Source organism: Nannobrachium achirus (assembly GCF_963921795.1).
Source record: "Nannobrachium achirus genome assembly, chromosome: 1".
In the NCBI taxonomy this organism is placed as follows: Eukaryota; Metazoa; Chordata; class Actinopteri; order Myctophiformes; family Myctophidae; genus Nannobrachium; species Nannobrachium achirus.
Genome location: NC_137810.1, coordinates 36620021 through 36646723, shown reverse-complemented (window position 1 = coordinate 36646723; position 26703 = coordinate 36620021). Strand labels below are relative to the sequence as shown.

Sequence of the window (26703 nt, the reverse complement as noted above, 5' to 3'; positions counted from 1 at the left end):
GGAAGGGGGGGGGGGGGGTCAGATGCACACACACACACACACACACACACACACACACACACACACACACACACACACACACACACACACACACACACACACACACACACACACACAGAGAGAGAGAGAGAGAGAGAGAGAGAGAGAGAGAGAGAGAGAGAGAGGGGGGGGGGGGGGGTGGGGGGGATCTAGAACAAGAATCAAAAACATAGATCTAGAACACAGAATTCATAGTTCTAGAACACATAGAATTCATAGATATAGAACACAGAATATGTACAGTACAGTACAGCAAGGTACAGTAGAGTACAGCAAGGTACAGTAGAGTACAGCAAGGTACAGTAGAGTACAGCAAAGTACAGTACAGTAAGGTAAAGTACAGTAGATTACAGTAGAGTACAGTACAGTACAGTAGAGGATGGATGGATGTGGATGGATGGATGTGGATGGATGGATGTGGATGGATGGATGTGGATGGATGGATGGATGTGGATGGATGGATGGATGGATGGATGGATGGATGTGGATGGATGGATGGATGGATGCATGGATGGATGGATGCATGGATGGATGGATGGATGGATGGATGGATGGATGGATGTGGATGGATGGATGTGGATGGATGGATGGATGGATGGATGTGGATGGATGTGGATGGATGTGGATGGATGGATGGATGGATGGATGGATGCAAGGTACAGTAGAGTACAGCAAGGTACAGTAGAGTACAGCAAAGTACAGTACAGTAAGGTAAAGTACAGTAGATTACAGTAGAGTAAGGTACGGTAAGGTACAGTAGAGGATGGATGGATGTGGATGGATGGATGATGGATGGATGTGGATGGATGGATGTGGATGGATGGATGTGGATGGATGGATGGATGTGGATGGATGGATGTGGATGGATGGATGGATGTGGATGGATGGATGGATGGATGTGGATGGATGGATGGATGGATGCATGGATGGATGGATGCATGGATGGATGGATGGATGGATGGATGGATGTGGATGGATGGATGGATGGATGTGGATGGATGGATGGATGTGGATGGATGTGGATGGATGGATGGATGGATGGATGGATGTGGATGGATGGATGGATTGATGCATGGATTGATGTGGATGGATGGATGGATGGATGGATGTGGATGGATGGATGGATGGATGGATGGATGTGGATGGATGGATGTGGATGGATGGATGGATGGATGGATGGATGGATGGATGTGGATGGATGGATGCATGGATGGATGGATGGATGCATGGATGGATGGATGGATGGATGGATGGATGGATGGATGGATGGATGTGGATGGATGGATGGATGGATGGATGGATGGATGTGGATGGATGGATGCATGGATGGATGGATGGATGGATGGATGGATGGATGGATGTGGTTGGATGGATGGATGGATGGATGGATGTGGATGGATGGATGGATTGCCATTTACACTATTTTGCATTTTGGAAAAAACTGCATATTTAATGTTGAGCTATCCTAAATTTGTATTGCTTAGCTGCCCACTGGACTGTATCCATCTCTGGGTACAGGGGACTTTCACATAGGAAAGGGGCCAGGCCCCCGCAGGGGGCTTTTTTCTAGTTACCTTTAAACACATTCTCTGGGGAGAATGTATGTTTGTAGAAAAACAGCAGATCTACAAGTTTACAGTAGCGATTGCTACTATATTTTATAGCCATTTTGTCTGATTGGTGATTCTTATTATTATTATTATTATTCAAAAAGAAATGATTCAGTTCAAAAAGGAACTGGCTAAACAGGTTGTGTTATTGTACATCTATTATTTTATTGCTGGTGGGGTGGAGGGGGGGGGGGGGCAAAAGTAATATAATGTAATATTTAATATATTACTCTTGATTCCAAGTAATAAGTAAAGTAAAGGTAATAAGTAACATATTACTCTCCTGAGTAATATTGCCCAACACTGTTCATATTTGAAACAGTCTGGAAACATATAAATCACCATATCCACTTAAGACATACACATAGGCTACCTATTTTACTGTTCCCTCAAAAAAAGAAAAAAGAATCTGACGTTTATGACACTGGTCTTAGCGTAAGAAACGCTTAAGAAACGCTGAAGTGATTATGGCCATGGGACAAACAACAGCCTGGGAGTACAGTATGCATCATAATCTATTCACTTGACCGATCAATAAGCCTTTTATGAAGTATGAATGACATTTGTATGGATACATGCCTTCAATATACTCCATGGGGCATGACAGGACCACATTAGAAATAAGTATTTCATATATGTTGTGTCTATTATGGGTATAAGTTATATTGTGTTGAAATTGTATAATTATTTTACCAAATAACATTTCTGTTCCATACATGCATTTAAACGGTACCACATGTGGGTTAGAATGCAAAAACAAAAACGTACCAAAATATTTCACCAGCTTGAGGAATTCATATCAAAGTGAAACAGACAAGCATGACATACTGTACATGTATATAGTATACAAAGTGGGCGCACCTCCGCCAGCTAAATCGACGGAAATAGCACAATAGGCGAGTGCATCGCTCTACGCCGGAGAGATCCTCATTCACTCTAAAATTGTAGTGTGCTGCTGATTTTCAAACGACACACTCCCTGCAGCACCTCTCCTCTCACATCACATCACGGCGAGTCCCCAAATACCATACACGGTACACACACGCAGCCAAGGAAGAATCTGCCACCGTACCACGCCTTGTCAGTTTGCCCAGATCCGCTGCATGCCTCACGCCAACGGCCTGCCCCAAAATAGGGCCCTGAGAGTCTAAAAGAACTGTTAGCAGGCCCTAGAGGCTGCGCTGCTGCTTACCCCAACCTACCAGACCTAAGTGGCTTTCAAACCATCCACATCCTCTCGCTAGAGGGGCTACAAATGGAACATTTATAATCATTGTAGTCGGAATTGGTGGGGGGGGGGGGGGGGGGGGGTTTGTACTGTGAATGCCGGTGTGATTTTCAAACTTTTTTATGTCAAGGACCTCCAAAAATGAATATGTGCTCAATTGCCCTCGACAGAAAATATTTTGTGCCAGTGTTAAAATGTTTCAAAAATATATTTTCAAGATGTTTTCAAAATAGGATACGGGTATCTACAAGCTCACAACGTGTTGCATTTCGCTGTTTCTATGTGTCATCTTTTTGACACCCAAACCTAACCCTTACCCTAACCCTAACCTCCATGGGGTGAGTCGCTAACCCTCCCGTCGCTCTGTTGTCAAAATTATGGTCGTTCGAAAGAGCGAGATTTCACCAATGCGTTGTGAGCTTGTATATTGTCTATTTAAAAAGTATAAGGTTTAATGAAGCTTAGCGTTAGTTTATGCAGGACACAAGAGTCTTCCCCGCCTCAGCTGTAATCAGCTGTCAGTCAGATCCTTTCCTCATTCACAGATCTGCTGATCATTACATCACCGTCATAATCCAATCAGAGCTCACGCCCGGGAAGGGAGGCTCCTTTAAATACGGCTTGCATTCACCATGTCTCTGCTTGTTTTAGGAACCGAAGCCTCAGTTCCACTGCTGCTTATAAGCTACCTCCTCCACCTTTTGATGAATCTGGCATAGGCTCAAATAAATTGTGTCTGCTAATTTAAGCTAATTTGTCAATGTATTGCTATACTATTGTATCCCTATGGTGGTTTTGCTTAAAGTTCCTTGATTTTACAAAGCAGGCTTGCAATGTACAAAATTCAGGGGACGTCTCAGAACACGGAGCCCTTTAAAGGAGTAGTTCACCCCCAAAATGACTTTTTTCCTATTGATTACTCATGCCATGGAGAATTGATTCAATAATATTTTTTGATTCCGGATGGGGACCCAAATGCATTTGCGTCCCCATCCGGAATCAATGGGGGTAAATGTACTAAAATCCAATTTTTGCCTTTAGTTATGCGAAAAATACGAAAAAATATTATTGAACTCAAGTATCCATGGCATGAGTAATCAATAGGAAAAAAGTCATTTTGGGGGTGAACTGCTCCTTTAACACCAAGTCTAACTGTATTCCATGTGTTGCAATAAATGGTTAAATCTACTTTGACGTGAGTGTTCCTGACTAAATAGTGGTTAAACTGATTTTGATGCTATGAACTCATTTTGCTGGGAAACCCCGTAATCCTCTCAAGGACCCCTCGGGATCCCCGCACCCCACTTTGAGACACGCTGCCATATAGAGCACAAGTTGGATACCTAGGTAGATAAGATGATATGCTAGATAGACAGACAGACGGACAGAATAGATAGATGTCATCATGGCAGTAGCATAGTTATGAAACAAAAGACAGATATAGTACATATACTGTATATGGTCTAACCAAAGTAAAAACAGAAAGAAAATAAGTTAATAGCAGTCCTCTAAAGAGATGCCAGTGGGAAACAGAGTTGTAGTCCAAGAGCAAAAAAAGCGGCAAAGCAAAAAAGGCACCTGAGTCATACGAGTGAGCAAGAGTCATTAATCTAGCCTCGCTGCAAGGCAAAAAGTACAGTATAAAAATATATCACGTAAAAAAATATAATATATCTTTGTTTAATAATGTGTCTGCTGCATTATAATCATAAATGTATAATTTCATGGTCAATTCACACCATATTATTTAATTACTTCTGCATACTTAGTATAATAACCTTGCTCTGTAGAGCACATTCATGTATTGGCTCAAGCTCTGCTTAGTCAATGTCTAAATATAACCACAGGGTGGCAATGTATGGACGACACTCACTTTCCACAGAAACCAATTCAAATAGTGGGGCATATGACAACATGCTAACCTGGTTTCTAATAACCTAATGTAGCACAAGTGTATCTTCAAAGAAATTGAAGATAGCCAATCTACAATCTCACAGCACATCGTGATGTGACGCGTTGTGAGCTTGTAGATCAGCTATTTTCAAAATGTTTCCAACCTTTTCTCGCCCCTGACTACCCAATATTGCAATAAAAAACATGCTACTAGTAACAATAAAACTAATAAAAAAAGCAAAACAATAACATTTGCATGAAATAAAATCCAAACTAGAAAACCCTTTTTAAAAACCTACATATGACAATATATTCAAACTGGATTCTAGTAGACTATGTCCATTTTAAACCATGGTATTTTTGAGGGCTGTATGGGGGTCCTAACATCTCTAGCCCCGCATAGCCAGACAATATCACTGCATGGGCAATTTTCTTTGCAATGGCATGTCTGATTTAGATTTTAAATAATCTATTACAATAATCGATTATATCATTTACAGATGCTAACTTTCCCTTTGTACAATGCACATGAACAGTCCATCCACGGACACAGAGGTCGAGACAACCTTGGATCGGAAAAGCCTTAATGATCGGGAGAATTTCAACCGAACGATCCAGCTTTGATACTGCACCATGAAACATGGCTGCTGCGTCACGTACTTCCACGCTACAAAGCAGAGCGCGGCCCTGAGCTCTGATTCCCATTGTGTGGTTTGTGACAGGAAGCGGCCCTGCCCTGACTCCTGAGCACTGTTAACGGGTCATGAAACGACTGGCCGGCTCTTTTCACAGCATCGGTGAGAGAGCCAGCAGGGGGAGGGGCAGGACGTGGGTGGTGAAGACAAACTTATGGCCAGCATACATCATGACTCTGCAGCATGTAGTGTATCACTCAACACACTGCCCGGGTCGGGGGATGTATACCATGCAGTGGTGTAGAGTAACTATAAGTACATTTACTCAAGTGCTGTACTTTATAGGTACACTTTTGAGGAATGTACTCAATTTACTCTAGTATTTCCAATTTTCAGTCCATGCTTTTACTTCTACTCCACTATATCTCAGACAAATATTGTATTTTTACTCCACTACAATTATTTTAAGACGTTAGTCACTTTGTAGATGTTGATTATTATTACAAAACATACATGCCCCACCCTTTAATGCAAACTCCATTATACCCGTTGTCATAACCTGTTTTGACCACCTGTTTGCCTGTGTCCATTTATGCCCATATATGTAGATATCTGTATCTGTCTGCCTGTGTCCAGACCATTTATGCCCAGACACAGTGCCGGTTCTGGAAAACACAAATGTCAGACATTAGCTCTGCATACGGAGATTCCGGACCTTTCGCGCTGGTTCCGGATAACCACATATCAGGTCAGGTCGAGGCCGGGCACAGCACTCCCTGCTGCGGCGGGGAACGCGTGTGCCGAATTCTGTGTAATGCAAACCCCATTATACCTGTTGTCATAGGACCCATTTTGACCATCTGTTTGTCTGAGTCCATTTATGCCCATATATGGAGATATCTGTATCTGTCTGTCTGCGTCCATTTTATGCCCATATATGGAGATCTCTGCAGACACAGTGCCGGTTCCGGAAGACCCTGATGTCAGACAACAGCTCTGCATACGGAGAATCCAAACCTTTTGCACTGGGTCTGGGTTCCGAAAAATCGCGTAACGGGTCGGGTCGAGGCCGGGCACTGCACTACCTGCTTGCTCTATCGTGCAATTCGGCCTCGGCTTCAATTAGTACTACGATTTCAGAACGTGATGAGTACATCTCAATCCATGTGAAACACAGAGATGTGCTTTCTTGTCTGCTAGTGCTACCATACATTCACAGAAAGTAAGTAAAAGGCCTGCTGTATTCAGAAATATGCTTTAGTAATTTACTTGAGAAAAATGGAAATGCCCAAGTAAAGTAAAACAACCTCAAGATTGAAATTAAATGAGTAAATACGTAGTTACTTTCCCCCACTGGTGAAGAAAAACGTATAGCCAGCATGAGTCATACATCACGAGTGGTGGTGCTGGACTTGACCAGCATGTAATGTATCAGTCAGCACACTGGCCAGGTCGGGGTTCTGCAATATCCACAATGCAGTGCTGAGCAGTCATTTGGGGGCCCAGGGGATGGCAACTGCCACCTAGCATTCACATTTAACCTCAAATTCCCTTCTTTTATGGATATTTGCTTCTGCAACATGTGACAAATGTTAATATAGACATGTGTTTTCTTGTCAGCAACCATACATTCTTGAGCCACTTTAATATTATTATTTTCTTTATTCTTTAGGCTTTTCACCCTTTATTGATGGTACAGTGGAGATTGACAGGAATAGCAGTGGGTGTGGTTTTCTGGTGCCACTAAAACATTTAATAAAAATCGTCCATTTTTCCCATAGAGATTTTGAAAAATATTGATATCAATTATTTTAAGCCCAGAAAGCCCAGGGTCCTGGTGAATCATGACCATAAAACCTTTGATTCTGTGACTAAAAAAGAAAAGAAAAGATATATATATCTTATATCGTATATAATTTAATATCATTTAATTAAATGATATACTACATTTAATAAATAGGCTACCCTTTGTTTAGACTAGAGGTTTCCATTTTTTCTTTTCATGGATGGCCGATTTTTTGGTGGCTCAAGAAAACCTCAAGAAAACCACATGAAAACGATGTGTCTTGTACTGGCTGGATTAGATTCAACTATGGTTAGAATTCATTAAATATTCTTTGAAAATGTACAAAAGAAGGAAAAACTGTTATACAGTATGTGGGACTTATATTGTGTTAAACTAGATTATGTATTTCTACTGACTGTACCAGTCAGTGCTACCTGGGGGTAACACATCACCTAATATAATTTTCAAATATGACTCACAAAGGGATTTTTATATCAAATATCAAAGAAAGAGGTCCACTGTCTGGAACTTGCAAAGATCTCTTTGTGAACATTTGAGGTGTACATCTATCTATAACTAGACCAGGTCAACCTGGTTGTGCCAGACCCCCTGTCTGTCATCATCATTTATGACATCATGCCTTTTGTAGGCATGTCATCATCATGTCATCATCATATATACCCTTTATATAGAAAACCCGGACAGACCGACATTTGCTTATGTAGGCCTACCCATTTCATGGGTCTGGCAAAAATATGACTAACAAAAAAATTACTAACAAATTATCCCTTGTTGCATGCTATTAATACCCATTCAGGCCGGGAACACATTTTAGTGTATTACAGTACATGTACAGTATGTAGCAACACATTTGTTTTTGTAGGCACATTTTTGAATAATATTGTTTTTCATAAAACTTAGGTCAGGCCTAAATGGGTTAATATATTGTCCTCAAACACTGGTTGTGTGTAGGTGTGCGAGTGTGCGTGTGTGTGTGTGTGTGTGTGGGGGGGGGGGGGATAAGTATTAAGTAGTTTTTAGAGCGGAAGACAGCCGTTCCAAGAGCATAAATATAATTCTAACTGCCAAAGATCACAGGGAGGACAGGCGTGTATTTCTGTTAGGGCAACTTCTCCCCTTTTGAGTTGGAGGGGGTTGTGTCACTACAGTGTCGGTGTAGATGGGTGGCACTATTTTGGGTATATAATAATGTTGCAGCCTCCCCCCAGTTATATGCCAGCTGGCTCATCAGAACCTGAGAGCTGTGCTTGCTTTGTCTGTTAAATCCAGAGCTCTGCACTGAAATATTTAAGAAGTTCATGAGACAATTGCTGCCATCTGTGCCCGCTGTTCAGCCTTCTCGTTATGGCTGCACCAGAAGGCCAGCATCTAAGCAGAAATGTGTGAGGTGTCAAAATAGTTTTCTCCCTTGTGCTACACACCACAAATCTCAATATCCAGCTGAATAGTACAGTATAAACATCACCTTTAGTTCGCTCACGCACAAGCCCATGCAAAACTGCTGCTGCACAGACTGCTGAAATTTCCATATCCATTCGGGAGGATAGGAAACCAGGAAACATTTACACAAGACTACTTCGACATAGTTGAAGAGACCTCTTTTGCCTAGGTGTTTCTTTTTCCTTCTTTTACATCGTCATTGTGTAGCAAGCAAGGCTCCTGTAAGAGCGTTAAGAATTCCTCAATAAATTTCTGATTTCCTGAGTCCAAAAAGCATTGGAGGAAGGGTGCAATCAGCCCAGGTTTGTTCTAGACAACATCCCTTCCTTCCTCACTGTAGCAGAGTGTCAAAGCCAGACATTCAGATGTGTCGCTTGCTTTTCCGCCGCCAAACACTTTCCCAGGACAGCCACTCTTCTCTGAGCCATAAACACTGAATGCCTTGCCTAAGCAATTCAATCTGCCTCCACAGATTGTGATACAGACAACAAAGAACTTATCTTTCCAAGTGGAGCCATTCATCGATGAATGTGTTTGTGTGTGCCAAACAGTGGGAGACAGCATGAATAGACCTCTGTCACACCTGAATACTTACTACTCTTTTATGACTCTTGTCACTGTTTCTAGTTCTTGAATTTCGTCTATTTGCCAACTGCCTCTACCAATTAAATTCAATCTCAAAGGCAACAATTCTGGGTGATAGTATTTAAAAAAAAATGCTTTACGTGAATATCAATCATTGTGAATATCAAGTAGAATTCTGTGTGTAAGAGTGAGTTCAACTGGCAGTTACAGTAAGCAAACACCTGAATTCAGTAACGTAATAATAATGTTAATGAATGTCGCTACTGTATGTACAAGTTCATAATTCATGAATACAGGCAAATTATCCAGCAATTGAGTTTTGGTTGGTGTTGGATTGAGTGACAATCTTGATTCACATGATTCACAAGCAACAAAAAGATGTGATGAGGAAAATGGCTGCAATGTGCACAGTGGCACAATGTACCATTGGTGCAATTCAGTGAATTTACAACATAGAATACAATTAATTGAAATAAAATGTCAATATCAGGACAGAGACTTATATACTTAGTAATAGAATTTAGTCAAATGTAATTAAACTTGCAATTAGACTCAATTAAACTGGCAGTGGACGTTAGCAGGGACGTGCAGAGAATGTTAGAGAGGCAGGGGCTGAAATGTCTAAATGGACCTTTTGGTGAAAGTATTGAAAATAGCAGACCTCCAAGCTCACAACGCGTCAGTACTTGATACCACACTAAACTAAGCAAAAAAGGGCAATACTGGAGATGTGGCATAAGGCATGGATTTCTACACAGTGAGGGCAATTATTTCAACATAAGATGATGAATTCAAGTTCAGGAGAGTTTGGACGAGGCAATTCTCTTCAGTGCTGCCTTCAGGTATGGCATGGAAAGAGGGCATTTGCATTTCTTTCACCATAGTAAAAACTACATTCATGGTCTGGAGAGGGATAAAGGGGCAGGGGCTCAAGCCCCCTTTGATGTCTATGTGTGAACCTGGATGTTAGGATGGAAGAACGGGGCCTGGAAAACTGACAAAGCATTCTGCCACCTAAATTGCAGGTTCATTGTTCTTATCACATCATGGTTTCGTTGTTGGTGAGTCAGTCTTCCACCATGAGAGTGTTGCTACCCACCCACGCTCATTTCCTTCACAGAGAACTCGTACATAGCTGGTGTCAAATGAACAAAAATAAAACCAGTAGCCATGTTGTTATAAAGCTTATCTTCAAAGACACACACACTGTATGCAATCACGGAACAAAGGGCCTTATCCTACGGTTTACATACATAGCTGTTTTTTATACATCGGTCTATTACCACAGTCATGCTGAAAGAAATACACTATCATTTTAGGGCATTGTGCTAGCATAGCAATGTGAACAATGGTAACGTGAACAATATTTCAACAGCTTTGAAACATTGCCCATGATCTATTCAGGGTAGTAGTGTAGTGTGATATTGGTTATGATATGAAGAATTTAGTCAGGACACAAAAAAATGCGTGTACTGTAAATAATAGACTAAAATAATGCTGATCTACACACTCATAAAGTGCTTTCTTGCAATTTGAAGTACAATAATGTATATAAGGTTGAAGTTTGTTTCGAGTAAGTATATTTTCTGCTAGTGTGATAACCATACGAGTCAAAACAAGTTTTCACCTCGTCTTTTCACCATATCAACTCATTTGTGGCAGCTTCCCTGACAGCAGCTTATCAAAAGCATTACATGACGCAAATCCCAAGGAAGCCCACAGCCCATAATATCAAATGCTTCAATACGTACTAGATTATTAGGCCTTTAATTAACCGGTTAGACCGCAAATCCCCATCATTATCAATCTGATGAAGCTGAAAAGATTTCTGGAAGGATTAAAAACATGGACAACGGACACAGTTTAAGATGGCCACTGAGAGAGTGCATGCACACGCACGCACACACACACACACACACACACACACACACACACACACACACACACACACACACACACACACACACACACACACACACACACACACACACACACACACACACACACACACACACACACACGTACACACACACATACACACACACACACGCACACACGCGCACACACGTACACACACCCACCCACCCACCCATTGGAATATGTGCGGCTTTGTGTACAGTCCTTCAGGAAGGGAGGGAGTCGTCCTTCAGTGAAGTCACCCAGCACTGATTTGGCCCATGTTTACTTAGCCTACTGTACACGTTCAGCTGAGAACAATAATGCAGGGGCAGTGCAAAATGGCCGCTCGAGTCACAAACTGTATGTCAACAAGGTAAAAGAGCTCGACATGAACTCATGTATCCACTTATGTCTTGTGTGAGCAAAATATATGGAGAAACCTCATACAGCAACTTTCTCTTTTTTCCTTCTTTGTGTCCACCGTGGCAGGATGGTGGTGGAGTGTGCACTGGGCTTTTTGTTTGTGAAAGCTGATTAAAGTTCAGGACAGGAAGGGCCAGGTTTAGGGAAACAGGAAACCCGATGAGCGGAAATGGTCCACGTCACCAGCCAGCCCCCACAGCCACTGCTAAAAGTAAAATCCTGTCCCAGCGAAAGTATGGAGTCTTTACTCAAGTCCCCGATGAAACTTGTATTATTAACAGGTAAGTCCGCTTATCCGTCAGTCTTTCATACATGTGTACTGTACAACAGCTATACTGTACACGTCCTTGTGGTTTTTTTTTTAAGCATTTCCCACGTTAACTGTAATGGCTTTTTTTCCCTTTTTTTTTTACTGATGTGCCTTTGTGCTATGGATGATCGAAATGAGCTTTTTATATTGTTACGGAAACTTATTCTAACATTTGACCCATATAGGCCTACACCTTAATGTACAGAGCATGTCTGTAACATTCACAGGATTGGATTCTCGATAAGGTTAAAAGATAAAAATGGAAAATAAACACATTCACAAACAACGTCACTAGTCATGTTGCGTAAGTCGGTCCACCAGACCGCGGTTGTTATTGTTACCTCACACACCGTGTTGTTTTGTAACAACAAATTTGACAAATGCACTTTTGTTCCCCAAGCATGGCTCTCCAGTCTGGTGGACCCATGCAGCTTCTATGACATTTGTGACTCGTGCCATCCGCTTGCGACATGCAAGGCCATGAATGGATCAAACGATGCCTGCCTCTGTAACCATGGCTACACCGGGGATGGAACCACCTTCTGCAATGGTGAGCATAAATATTAATATACTTTTTTGAATTAATGTGTTTGCTGTTTTCTATACATTTTGTAAAGCACACTGGCCTTTTATTCTGTGGGAGCCTATATCGACAAAATATATTATCACACAGGTCTAAAATGACACAAATACTGTATGTGTCATTGTAGTTGCTCTTACATGCAAAAGAAATAAAAAATAAAAGAAAGTTCTGTCATGTTAAAGTCGTAAAGTAACCATGAAAAATTAAGCTTGTGATTGCCATAGAGAAAATGATAGGTTACATTTTAGAATGTCCTTATTCCAGTAAGCAACTTTAATGCATAAGCCTGCAGTATATACTCGATAGGGTGCCCCAGCATAATATAATTTTACACTGAAAGGCACAAAAATATATGCCAGGTTGTTTTATATATATTGAGTATTCTTAATGCATGTATTGCCAGTATTCCAGAGCTGTGTTTCCCAAAAATACATTTTCCTGGTTAACACACTGTGATAAGGCTACTGGAAAATGAATTGTTACCAGATATTTTAATGAGTTTGTTGGAATTTGTTATTGTTTTCTGTTTATGGCCAGTAGGAACTAGCTGAGGGCAGAATGCTTTCCGTAAGAAATAGCAATTTGTAAACAACTAGGCTCTTATAATATGAAGTATTGTTAACAAGCTTGTTGTATTGTGCAGTACAAAGATGAGGTGCAGGCAATTCAAAAATAAGTAGGCAGAATATGTTTTATAGCTACTCCACATCAAGAGACTTCTAGATAAAACCAATTTTCTACGGTTGTTGTGGCAACAAAATCAGTCGTTCCTCTGTGTGTGTTTGCCTCAAAACCTTTTTACAATGTTAATTGGATATGAGCTACTGAGATGTTGCTTTGAACGCTAGTGTGTACGCTGCGCAAGCTGTGGTGAATCCAACATCTCCCTGTAGACACACAATTCCAAACGGATTAAGCAATTTAACGGCAAATGAATTAACAAAACAAGGACTAAAGTTTTTTTTTTTAGGCTATAATATCATTTTATGTACAGTATAGCAAAATCAGTTTCACATTACTTGTTCTGCTCCACACTATCCTGGTCATGTACGTATTAACGTATGTAACTTTAGACAACATATTTCCTCCGACTATTATTTTTTTCCTACTTCATGTCATTTTGTGTAAATAGTTTCTTGGGGATTTGATTTGTTCTGTGGTGGTACTGTATATCATCAACTAGCCAGATTCGCACTATTTTTCTGTTTGATGACAAGATGTTGGCACCAAATACTCAACGTGCGTTAATCAAAGGGAAAACATTACAGTGTAGAATACCTTGCTTTATCTTCACAGCGGTGGGTCAACTATATTTCACTTTGTCTTTCAGCCAGCATTGTTACTCTTTGTTATGTTTCTGTCCTGTTTTGGCTTAGAATTCCTGGAACTTCTTTTTTTTTTTTTTTTTTTTTTCCTGACCCGATCACAATCATGAAGGCGTTCACATATTTCAAGGGCCCAAATGTAAATCACACTGTCAGTAATATAAACAGCATATAGCCGTTGAATTCAAAACAAAATGGTGTTATTAAAGTAGAGATGAATGACCTTCCCATAGTCGTGATTTCCCCTATGTTTTGAAAAGGAATTGAATTATTTCACAATAATTAAGAACATCTGTTGAGCAAGACCTTCAAATTGAGAAATTCATCTTTAAATTAATATATTGCACCTTGTGTTAATTGATGCTGCAGTGCCAATGTTTCAGGTTATAGTGCACATGCCTGCTATTGAAAACGGAACCTTACCGGTCTGTACAGTAACTCTGAAAGTGTACAAATGGAACCAAAAGGACTCTTGTGGGTCCATTTGGTTCCATTTGTACACTCTCAGAGTTAAATAAACACAGAGTATTTTACAGTATAGCTTTAGCTAGTATAGCTTGGGGTCCCAGAGATAAACCCTTTATACGCTTTCAGAGTTACAGACCTGTAAGTGTACATTTGGACCACTGGGGGTCCCCAGACCTGACGTTGAGAACCAGCGCAGGAAACTGTATGAGGGGTTATGTTTTGTCAAAGTATACCGTACAAAACAGTTTTATATGTTTTATAATAATTATCAAAATCTGCAAAGTAATTAGTAAACTAAAAGATGGGGTGCCATAGTGTTGTGCTTTTTCTGTTTATTACCATTTTATTTTCTGTTTTCTATACTTAAGCTATTAAAAAATAGCAGATACTGTATACAAGCTTATAGTGTGGCACAGCTATAAGCTTGTAGATCTGCTATTTTTGAAAAAACTTTAACATTTTGTGCAAATCTTTGAATATAAATATTATTTTTTACATTTTTAACTCAAAGCTTTGCCGCTGATAATTTGAAATGGGAGTCCACGGTAAAATACAATATAATTCTAGGGGTCCTTGACTTTAAAAACCACAGATAAAGAAACATGTTTTTCAGAAAACCATTAGGATTTAGAAGACATTTTTAGGTATTTTTCAGGTTTTAATTGGCTAATATAGTAGACCGGCCTCAGGTGTGGTTATAATATGCAAACATGTCTTCCCTGTGTATTTTTGGTTTCTTCCTGAAAGCTTAAAGCCGCTGAGTCAAAAGGCACAATCGAAATACACCGATTTAGTGACACACTAAAATCATCCCTTCCCCTTATTATCATACAACAGCAGCTATGGGTGCGGCTAACTCAAGGTGGGAGGTGCCACGGTGAAAACCAGGTATACTTAATGAACTGGTGGGTGTGGCCACATAAAAACATAATTTTAACACTTTCTGTACACTTTTCTGAAGAAGAAAAAAAAACTCTTCCTAGTATAATCATGGCACCCCGTCTTATAATTACAATTAAAAGTAGTGGAGTAAAAGGTAAATATTTGCCTTTGAGATGTAGTTGATTGAAGAAAAAGTATTTACAATTTGTAAATACTCCAGTAAAGTAAAAATACCTAAAAGTTGTACTTAAGTACTATACTTGAGTACATGTACTTAGTTACATTCCACTACTGTGTATAGCTGATATCCTACTCCAAGACAGATGCATGACTGTCTGAAGTAGATCAATCGGTAACACTCATTCTTAAGATCTTTCGTTTCCCCAAACAATGAACTACAAAAGCACATCAGTGAAGTCTACACTTATAGGGGGAAAAAAGAAAAAAGGACAATCTATTACATTATGAAATTCCTGCAGGTGTTGTGTTTGTGTGCAACGATGGGTTCAAAGGTCTGGAATGCCAGACGTTACTTCCTCCTCCCAATGAATATTGTTGTCACCTCCTCCCATTCCGGGGGCAGAGGAAATCCCTTCCCGGATGGACTCAGCACAAAGGTGCGGTGGGGAGGAAGAGCACGGTGTCCATCATACCAGGACAAGGGAACACAACAAACAATGGAAAGTTTTAGCAGGTCACTTCCAGTAACTTGGATTGAAAATGAAACTAGAGCAGCAGTTCCCAAATGACTTTTAAACTTCCAAATCGCTGATTGCCGCAAAAGGCTGCACCCACAACAAACATTAGGTTTGTTTTTTATGTTTTTTTTTCTCTCTCTACTTGAGGCTTAGTGATTTGTACTGGCATTCACCTCATATATAGATCAAACAATGACAAACAACTGAACAATTCCAAAATGTAAAATTAAGACACATGCATTCACACAAGCCAGAACACCATAGTCAAGGCCATGGGCAAGAACAAAGGTTCAAGCCCATGGCAAAGGAACATGCAAAGTCAAGATCAAAGTGCTTCTAAACTGTCACGAAAGAAAGTTAAGCGTTACTCGAGACCGATACCAGAATAACACAGCTGAATTGTATTGGAGTGCTGTCCATTTTTGTCAAACAATACTTGGCTGTGGCTTTCAGTAGAATGTGTAGCCCAACATGTTATGTACTGAAGAAAGATCAATGTACGCAGGGATGGCAAGTTTACTTTAGAAAAGTAATTCATTACAGATTGCTGATTACCCTCATACATTTTTATATTAATCAAAATGAATACTTAACCACATGAACTCCACATAGCGTTCCTATTCTGACTGGGAACGTCACAATATAGGAAAACATTTGATCTTGAAGATTGGCTATTTTCGGTGTGGGAAAAAGGGACTTGACCCTGGGAGACCCAGGTTTATGGAGTTAATCATGTTACCGTATTTCCAATTTTTGACCCGTTTCTTTCCTTTTCTCCTTGCCCTCCTTTACTCTCCCCCTTTTTTTCCTGAAAAAAAACTCTGTGCATCTGTGACCAGCTGATGCTTGTTGATGCATCGTTAATGCATCAAATAAGGCAATTATGTGTCTGCACTGTCAAATAGGTCGACATCTATTCTAAGATATCATCAAAGCCAAGTGGTTGGCCTTCACTAGTGTGATGTAGCTAGGCTAGGTTCTAAGCAAGAAAGCATTTTTACAGTTGTTGCACAGAAATTAAGCACTTTTAGATGAACAGGGGGTGAGGAGGATTAGTCCAGCCCCCGGCCCTTTGGGTTTCTGACAATGTGGCCCCCTGACACAATTTAGTTGAATACCCCTGCTGTAGGGGGTGCTTAATGTCTGATTTAACATGCTTGCTTGGTTTCTCCCAATAAATCATTATATCACTTTTATTTTTCAAACCAAAAAGACCTGAAAACCCCCGAAAAAGACCCCCAAAAAAAATATATAATAATAAAAAACTGCACATGCAAATGTAAAGTTGTGTGGACCCCGCCACTTTATAAATGCCATCTGCACAGCAGAGTGGGATTTGATTTTGGTCTGGAATCAAACTCAAACCCTGGATATCAGAAGGGTACAGTATGCGTACACAAACCAGTTGAGGTGCCAGGATGCCAACCCATTGTTAAAAACAAAAAACAAAACAGGAGCTGCTGCACCGCCATCTCTCAAGTTGTTGGTACAAAAGACAACATCCCTGTGTGCTGTACAGTACATATCATATCCCCTCGCTGCTCTTACTTTCCTGTCATAATAAAGCAAAGCAAGAAAGCAAAGGTAAAAAGAAAACAGAAATGAGAAAAGAATAGTTATAATTGTATTTTCAAATTGGGGTTATATCATTCCGGAATGAGAACTATTCATCTGAAGGCCGTTTCTACAAGGCTTTCTCCTCCTTAACAACTAACCCAGTTTATCTCCTGCACTGCCCTGTCTTGCTACAGATGACAACGAGTGCCAGAATGTGACAAATATCTGCGGGGACAAGGGGAACTGCACTAACACGGTTGGCAGCTACTACTGTACCTGTGTTCCTGGCCACGTGTCAACAGGACCCGACAAGTTCCAACCCAACGATGGCACCGAATGCATGGGTAATGTATAATGTCACGAACAGAATCAGAACCACCTGATTTGTTGGATAACGATGCTCCGCGCTGCCATGCAGTCCTAGAAGTCTCTGGCTGCCAGAGGCCCTTACAGCGTTAAGAACATTGGATGATGACAGCTTTTACCAAGGCTCGCCACTTGTCATTTAAACCATGTACAGTACAGGAGCATGGGAATATTTATGAATGTTTAATTTTAGTTAAAGACTATTAGCATATAAATGTATTATTATAAATTCATATTATTGCATAATCATGTTAGTAACATTTAAGTCCATTAAAATCCACTAGTGTGTGTGATTTTGACTTGTTGGCAAAGGTGCAGAGACATTTTGACAACTGCAGTGTTATAGTAACAGTACATCTAGTGACACACATGGTACTGGCATACAGTAGCAACACAGCAGATGTACAGGTCCAGGAGACAGTGCAAGACATACAGTAGACAGACAGTAGACTATATACAGTATATATCAGGGGTATTCAACAGGTGGTCCGGGACCCCTAGGGCCGCCACATCGTTGTGTGATTATAGGGAGGGGACTTAATTTTTTACATTAACCTCTTGAACCCTCGCATCCCTATTCTGGGGGGAACATTAGCCGAAAATAGCAGATCTACCAGCTCACAACACATTTGCGACCCATTGTGAGCTTGTAGATCGTCTATTTTCAGAGAAGAGGTTTGGTGTACAGGGAAAAAAAGAGCAGACCAAGTACAGAGCCAAAGGTCAGGTTTACAAAGTATTGAGGGTTTTAAGTGGTCAACATGAATCCAATACGTATACCGGTACCCTGCTTCATCTCTTTGCTTCATCTCTTTCTCAGCTAAGGGGTCTTTGGCCTGAAAAACGTTGAAGACCCCTGGTATATAGACATCTGTCTTCGGTTACAGCTTGTATTAAGGCACAATCTTTTCCTTGTGAACGGTGTATAGGTTTAGGTGGTATCTTCTTAATAGTGTATACCTACCTATACAGTAGACTATCCCTTACCAAAAAGTAGTATACTTACGTATACTCTGAGTATACTTGTTATGAACTAAGTATACTTTGTCTAAACTAATACTTTGGTAAGTATACTTTTCTGTTTACTTAAAATGTACTATCAGGAATATACTTAACAAAAGTATACTTAGTTTATACTGACGAGTACACAGAAAAAGTTTAAGTATACTTTTCCTTCATTTCAAGTGCAGCCTATATTCTATAGTACTGTGTTCTTATACAGTATCTGGCTTGTGGGTGTATACGTAAGCAATTTACCCCGAGTGAGAGGACATTATGCTCTGATAATGTCCTGTGTTAGGGGGTGATCGGACGAGGCGAAGCCGAGTCCGATAACCCCCTAACACAGGACATTATCAGAGCATAATGTCCGACCCCGAGTGGTAAATAGCTTTTCTACCACTTTTTCCCATATACATGAAAGAAAACACATAGTTGTAACTTGCAAGGATCTTAAGTTACAATCATTATTGCCTATAAAACTTCCGCCATAACAACAAATAGTGCCACAAACAACATCTTCTACTCACCACCAGATGGCGCCAACTCCATGCTGAGACGCGACCGAGTATTTCCCGGTGAATCTGTGCGCAAAGGTGGGGGCCGATGAGCAAGGAGAAACAACTAAAATAATAATAATATAAACTTGGCGAAAACAGTTGCGTGCATTAGCGCAAATGGAAAACATTCAATTAACTTCTGAAAAGCCTACACGGCCTTTAAGCAGCGTGCATACGGTGCATTAGCGCAAGATTAGATGAGGATAAAGGAAATCATTAAATGGAAAACATTAAATTAACTTCTGAAAAGGCTTCTTCTAAGCCTACACTATATAGCCTACTAAAAACGAGTGAATCTTGCCACACGTGAATAATTGTGGTTCAGTGGTTGTAAACAATAACACAGACAATATAAAATCCTTAGTTGTGGGAAGAAAAGGATATCATCATCATCATCATGGCCCCAAATAACTTTTAAATATCTTGCAATTGGAGACGAGTCTCTTACTAAATCGGCAAGAGTGCCTCTCATTTTCAATACATAAAAGCTAAGCTATACTATAACCTCATCATCATCCGCAATAGTCAGTGGTGCACACTCCCAAGCCCCCACCTTTGCGCACAGATTCACCGGGAAATACTCGGTCGCTGCTGAGACAGATGTCTAGCTTACAGCTAAGCTAACGTCAGTTAAAAGCACCGTTCCGGCCGTAAATAGAGGCTGTTCGCTTCCAGAAAGGCATAGGTTCAGAGAAAGGGGGCTTTAAAGTTGGCGGATTGCATTGGATCCAAATAAATCGGCGACGATAGTACGCACGTTAGTAAATATAGGACGGCTGCGACCGTCATTTGTTGGTGGGGAGAAAGGTGTTCCGACCATGGGTTCCGACCATGGTTCCGACTCCCTCCTGAAGTCCCCGGATGCGTTCATCGCGTATTGATCTCGGAAATGTGCCTCATTTGCATGTACATCCGGGCATTTCACACATTCCGGCTATTGTGGCCTCATTTACTACTGTTTTAAGCCAATCACAATCCAGTATTTGAACACGTGACTAGAAAAAGTGGTAGAATTGTATATTTCTCACACTGGCTGCTTGAGGTAGTTGCCCTACACTGTGCACCTGTAGTGCTTATGCTTGAGGTATACTAGATTTATACTTGAACTGCACTATTTTCATACATGAAGTATACCATTTATATACTCCAAACATACTATGCGTGAACTTAATGTACACTACTCTTTTACTTGCAGTGTACTTGAATTGCACTTTTCTTATACTTGAGGGGTACCATATTTATTTACACAAAATGTATATACTACAAACATACTATGCGTGAACTTAATGTACACTACTCTTTTATTTGCAGTGTACTTGAATTGCACTTTTCTTATACTTGAGGTATACTATGGTCATACTTCAACTGCACTACTTTTAAACTTGCACCATACCGGTTATATACTCTAAACATACTGTGCGTGAACTTAATGGACACTACTCTTTTACCTGCAGTGTACTTGAATTGCACTTTTCTTATACTTGAAGAATACCAGTTATAGACACAAACCATACTGTGCGTGAACTTAATGGACACTACTCTTTTACTTGCAGTGTACTTGAATTGCACTTTTCTTATACTTGAGGTGTACCATGTATTTTCACAAAACATACTATGTGTGAACGTAATGTACACTACTCTTTTACTTGCAGGGTACTTGAATTGCACTTTAATTATGCATGACGTATACTACGATTGTACTTGAAATGCACTATTATATACTCCAAACATACTATGCGTGAACTTAATGTACACTTGCAGTGTAATTGAATTGCACTTTTATTATACTAGAGGTATACCATTTATACACAAAACATATTATGTGTGAACTTAATGTACACTACTCTTTTACTTACAGGGTACTTAAATTGCACTTTTCTTATACTTGACGTATACTATATTTATACTTGAATTTCACTACTTTTAAACTTGAATTGCACTTTTCTTATACATGAGGTATACTATGGTCATACTTCAACTGCACTACTTTTAAACTTGCAACATACCAGTTATATACTCTAAACATACTGTGCGTGAACTTAATGGACACTACTCTTTTACCTGCAGTGTACTTGAATTGCACTTTTCTTATACTTGAAGAATACCAGTTATATACTCAAACCATACTGTGCGTGAACTTAATGGACACTACTCTTTTACTTGCATTGTACTTGAATTGCACGTTTCTTATACTTGACGTATACTACGTTTATATTTGAACTGCACTATTTTCATACTTGAGGTATACCATTTATATACTACAAACATACTATGCTTGAACTTAATGTACACTACTCTTGTATTTGCAGTGTACTTGAATTGCACTTTTCTTATACGTGAGGTATACTATGGTCATACTTCAACTGCACTACTTTTAAACTTGCAACATACCAGTTATATACTCTAAACATACTGTGGGTGAACTTAATGGACACTACTCTTTTACCTGCAGTGTACTTGAATTGCACTTTTCTTATACTTGAAGAATATCAGTTATATACTCAAACCATACTGTGCGTGAACTTAATGGACACTACTCTTTTACTTGCATTGTACTTGAATTGCACGTTTCTTATACTTGACGTATACTACGTTTATATTTGAACTGCACTATTTTCATACATGAGGTATACCATTTATATACTACAAACATACTATGCTTGAACTTAATGTACACTACTCTTGTATTTGCAGTGTACTTGAATTGCACTTTTCTTATAATTGAAGTATACTATGGTCATACTTCAACTGCACTACTTTTAAACTTTCACCATACCGGTTATATACTCTAAACATACTGTGCGTGAACTTACTGGACACTACTCTTTTACCTGCAGTGTACTTGAATTGCACTTTTCTTATACTTAAAGAATACCAGTTATATACTCAAACCATACTGTGCGTGAACTTAATGGACACTACTCTTTTACTTGCATTGTACTTGAATTGCACGTTTCTTATACTTGACGTATACTACGTTTATATTTGAACTGCACTATTTTCAGACTTGAGGTATACCATTTATATACTCCAAACATACTATGCGTGAACTTAATGTACACTATTCTTTTATTTGCAGTGTACTTGAATTGCACTTTTCTTATACTTGAAGAATACCAGTTATATACTCAAACCATACTGTGCGTGAACTTAATGGACACTACTCTTTTACTTGCATTGTACTTGAATTGCACGTTTCTTATACTTGTTGTATACTACGTTTATATTTGAACTGCACTATTTTCATACTTGAGGTATACCATTTATATACTACAAACATACTATGCGTGAACTTAATGGACACTACTCTTTTACTTGCATTGTACTTGAATTGCACGTTTCTTATACTTGACGTATACTACGTTTATATTTGAACTGCACTATTTTCAGACTTGAGGTATACCATTTATATACTCCAAACATACTATGCGTGAACTTAATGTACACTACTCTTTTATTTGCAGTGTACTTGAATTGCACTTTTCTTATACTTGAAGAATACCAGTTATATACTCAAACCATACTGTGCGTGAACTTAATGGACACTACTCTTTTACTTGCATTGTACTTGAATTGCACGTTTCTTATACTTGTTGTATACTACGTTTATATTTGAACTGCACTATTTTCAGACTTGAGGTATACCATTTATATACTCTAAACATACTATGCATGAACTTAATGTACACTAGTCTTTTACTAGCAGTGTACTTGAATTGCACTTTTCTTATACTTGAGGTATACTACGTTTATACTTGAACTGTACTATTTTCTTACTTGAAGTATACCATTTAAATACTCCTAACATACTCTACGTTAACTTACTGTACAGAACTCTTTTACTTGCAGTGCACTTGAATTGCACTTTTCTTATACTTGAAGTATACCATTTATATACTCAAAACATACTGTGCGTGAACTTAATGTACACTACTCTTTTACTTGCAGGGTACTTGAATTGCACTTTTCTTATACTTGACGTATACTACGTTTATACTTGACCTGCACTATTATATACTCCAAACATACTATGCGTGAACTTAATGTACACTACTCTTTTACTTGCAGTGTACTTGAATTGCACTTTTCTTATACTTTAGGTATACCATTTATATACACAAAACACACTATGTGTGAACTTAATGTACACTACTCTCTTACTTGCAGTGTACTTGAATTGCATGTTTTTTATAGTTGACGTATACTATGTTTATACTTGAACTGCCCTATTTTCATACTTGAAGTATAGCATTTATATACTGAAAATATACTATGTGTGAACGTAATGTACACTACTCTTTTACTTTGAATGTACTTAAATTGCACTTTTATTATACTTGAGGTATACTACGTTCATACTTTAACGTACTATGCGTGAACTTAATGGACACTAATGTACACTACTCTCTTACTTGCAGTGTACTTGAATTGCATGTTTTTTATAGTTGACGTATACTATGTTTATACTTGAACTGCCCTATTTTCATACTTGAAGTATAGCATTCATATACTGAAAATATACTATGTGTGAACGTAATGTACACTACTCTTTTACTTTGAATGTACTTAAATTGCACTTTTATTATACTTGAGGTATACTACGTTTATACTTTAACGTACTATGCGTGAACTTAATGGACACTACTCTTTTACTTGAATTGCACTTTTCTTATACATGACGTATACTACGTTTATATTTGAATTGCACTACTTTTAACCTTGAAGTATACCATTTATATACTCAAACTATACTATGCATCAACTTAATGTGCACTACTCATTTACCTCTAGTGTACTTGAATTGCACTTTTCTTATACATGAGGTATACTACGTTTATATTTGAGCGGCACTTTTTTCATACTTGAAGTATAGCATTTATATGCTCGGAACATACTATGCATGAACTTGATGGACACTACTCTTTTACTTGAATTGCACTATTCTTATACTTGACGTATACTACGTTTATATTTGAATTGCATTAATTTTAAACTTGAAGTATACCATTTATATACTCAAAACATACTATGCGTGAATTTAATGTACACTACTCTTTTACTTGCAGTGCACTTGAATTGCACTCTTCTTTTACTTGAGGTATACTATGGTCATACTTGAACTGCACTACTTTTAAACTTGAACCATACCAGTTATATACTCAAAACATACTATACGTCAACATAATGGTCACTACTCTTTTACTTGCAGTGTACTTGAATTGCACGTTTTTTTATACTTTACGTATACTACCTTTATACTTGAACTGCACTATTTTCATACTTGAAGTATACCATTTATATACTCAAAACATACTATGCGTGAATTTAATGTACACTACTCTTTTACTTGCAGTGCACTTGAATTGCACTCTTCTTTTACTTGAGGTATACTATGGTCATACTTGAACTGCACTACTTTTAAACTTGAACCATACCAGTTATATACTCAAAACATACTATACGTCAACATAATGGTCACTATTTTACTTGCAGTGTACTTGAATTGCACGTTTTTTTATACTTTACATATACTACCTTTATACTTGAACTGCACTATTTTCATACTTGAAGTATACCATTTATATACTCAAAACATACTTGAATTGCACTTTTCTTATACTTGAGGTATACTATGTTTATACTTGAACTGCACTATTTTCATTGTAGCGACGGGGTGCAACTAATTAATAAGTATTGTAATGGTTAAAGAAAGACAGAGTGTGAAATATTATAGCTTTGGAAATGGAGGACTGTATACTCTGGAGTTGAGGTTATGCCCACCACAGGGCTCCAGTCAAAGAGCAGTAATCAATGATGACACTTGATGGCGTTGTATGTGTTTTTTATAAAGGAGGTAGTTGGTGGACACAAACATACACAATGATGAATGGTATCTGAAAATATAGAAATACTACATAAGGATAAGGAGACAATAAACAATATGCAGTAGTAACCTACACAAATGTAGCATATTACTGAAATGAGCCATGCACTCATGTGCCAGCTTAGACCCAGCATGCACTCACACACAGGTTAGACTAGGGCCTGTTAGCTTAGCCACTGAAGTTTAGCTAGCAAACACAATTACAAAAACAAACTTTTTAAACCACACACAGATCAATTCTGATACAATGACCTGTTACCACATGAACCATTATTGTTCTGCAGGACAGAAAACAACTCACTTTGTCAAGAACGCATTCTTATGTGCATATGTTTGTTTGTGGCTGCACTCATGCATGTAAACAGTTGGGGTCCTCTGTTCTAGTGGTGCCCAAACAACTGCCTCAACTAAAGTGTCACCTGGGTCCTGATCAGAGGGTACCTGAGGCATGCCTGCTCTAAATGGGGACAATAAAGGTGGTGATGGGGTTTGGTGTTGCTGAACTGTCTGTAGATTTCACTCTGAATGTGTAGACTTGCCGGTCCCATTATACACCTACAAATGAACAGATAAAGCACATTAGTTATGGGAGTCAACAGTAGTAATATACTTTGAATTGACAAGTAGAATGCCAAGATGTGTGATGATAATACCTTTGTCTGATGTTCTCCTCCTCCCAGGGTGGTGTTCGGGCAAAAGAGTTCCCTCTGGGAACACACACCCTATTTATAGTCCTGGGAGGGTGAAACCAAGTGGGAAGTGGATAGAGGGGAGATTGAGAATGATTCTAATGCATTTAATAATACAAAGGTACTTAAAATACTAGCACATGGATATGCTCCTTTAATTCATATCTCCAATTACCACTATGCCCACTAAATGTGTACACCCACCATACATTATTAAATGCATTAGAATCATTTTCAATCTCCCCTCTATCCACCCCCCACTTGGCTTCACCCTCCCAGGACTATAAATAGTGTGCGTGTTACCGGAGGGAACTCTTTTGCCCGAACACCACCCTGGGAGGAGGAGACAGACAAAGGTAAGGGTTTTACAAATAACAGCTTTACATTATCTTCACAAATCTTGAGTATTCTACTTGTCAATTCAAAGTATATTACTACTGTATATTACTAATGTGCTTTATCTGTTCATTTGTAGGTGTATAATGGGACCGGCAAGACTACACATTCAGAGTGAAATCTACAGACAGTTCAGCAACACCAAACATTCCCCCAACTGTTTACATGCATGAGTGCAGCCACACACAAACATATGCACATAAGAATGCGTTCTTGACAAAGTGAGTTCTGTCCTGCAGAGCAATAATGGTTCATGTGGTAACAGTTCATTGTGTCAGAATTGATCTGTGTGTGGTTTAAAAAGTTTGTTTTTGTAATTGTGTTTGCTAGCTAAACTTCAGTGGCTAAGCTAACAGGCCCTAGTCTAACCTGTGTGTGAGTGCATGCTGGGTCTAAGCTGGCACATGAGTGCATGGCATTTCAGTAA

At 39.1% G+C, this 26703-nt stretch overlaps 1 protein-coding gene across 1 annotated transcript in view; it reads left to right on the top strand.

Moving 5' to 3' along the window:
* Positions 1–26703, top strand: part of adgrl4 (adhesion G protein-coupled receptor L4) — a gene marked incomplete at both ends in the record, with an annotated part of 90855 nt that overhangs the window by 50995 nt on the left and 13157 nt on the right. The window contains 2 exons of the mRNA XM_080728589.1: positions 12270–12419; positions 17577–17726. Of these exons, the coding sequence (XP_080584715.1) occupies positions 12270–12419; positions 17577–17726 (300 nt within the window). The remainder of the gene's footprint in view (positions 1–12269; positions 12420–17576; positions 17727–26703) is intronic.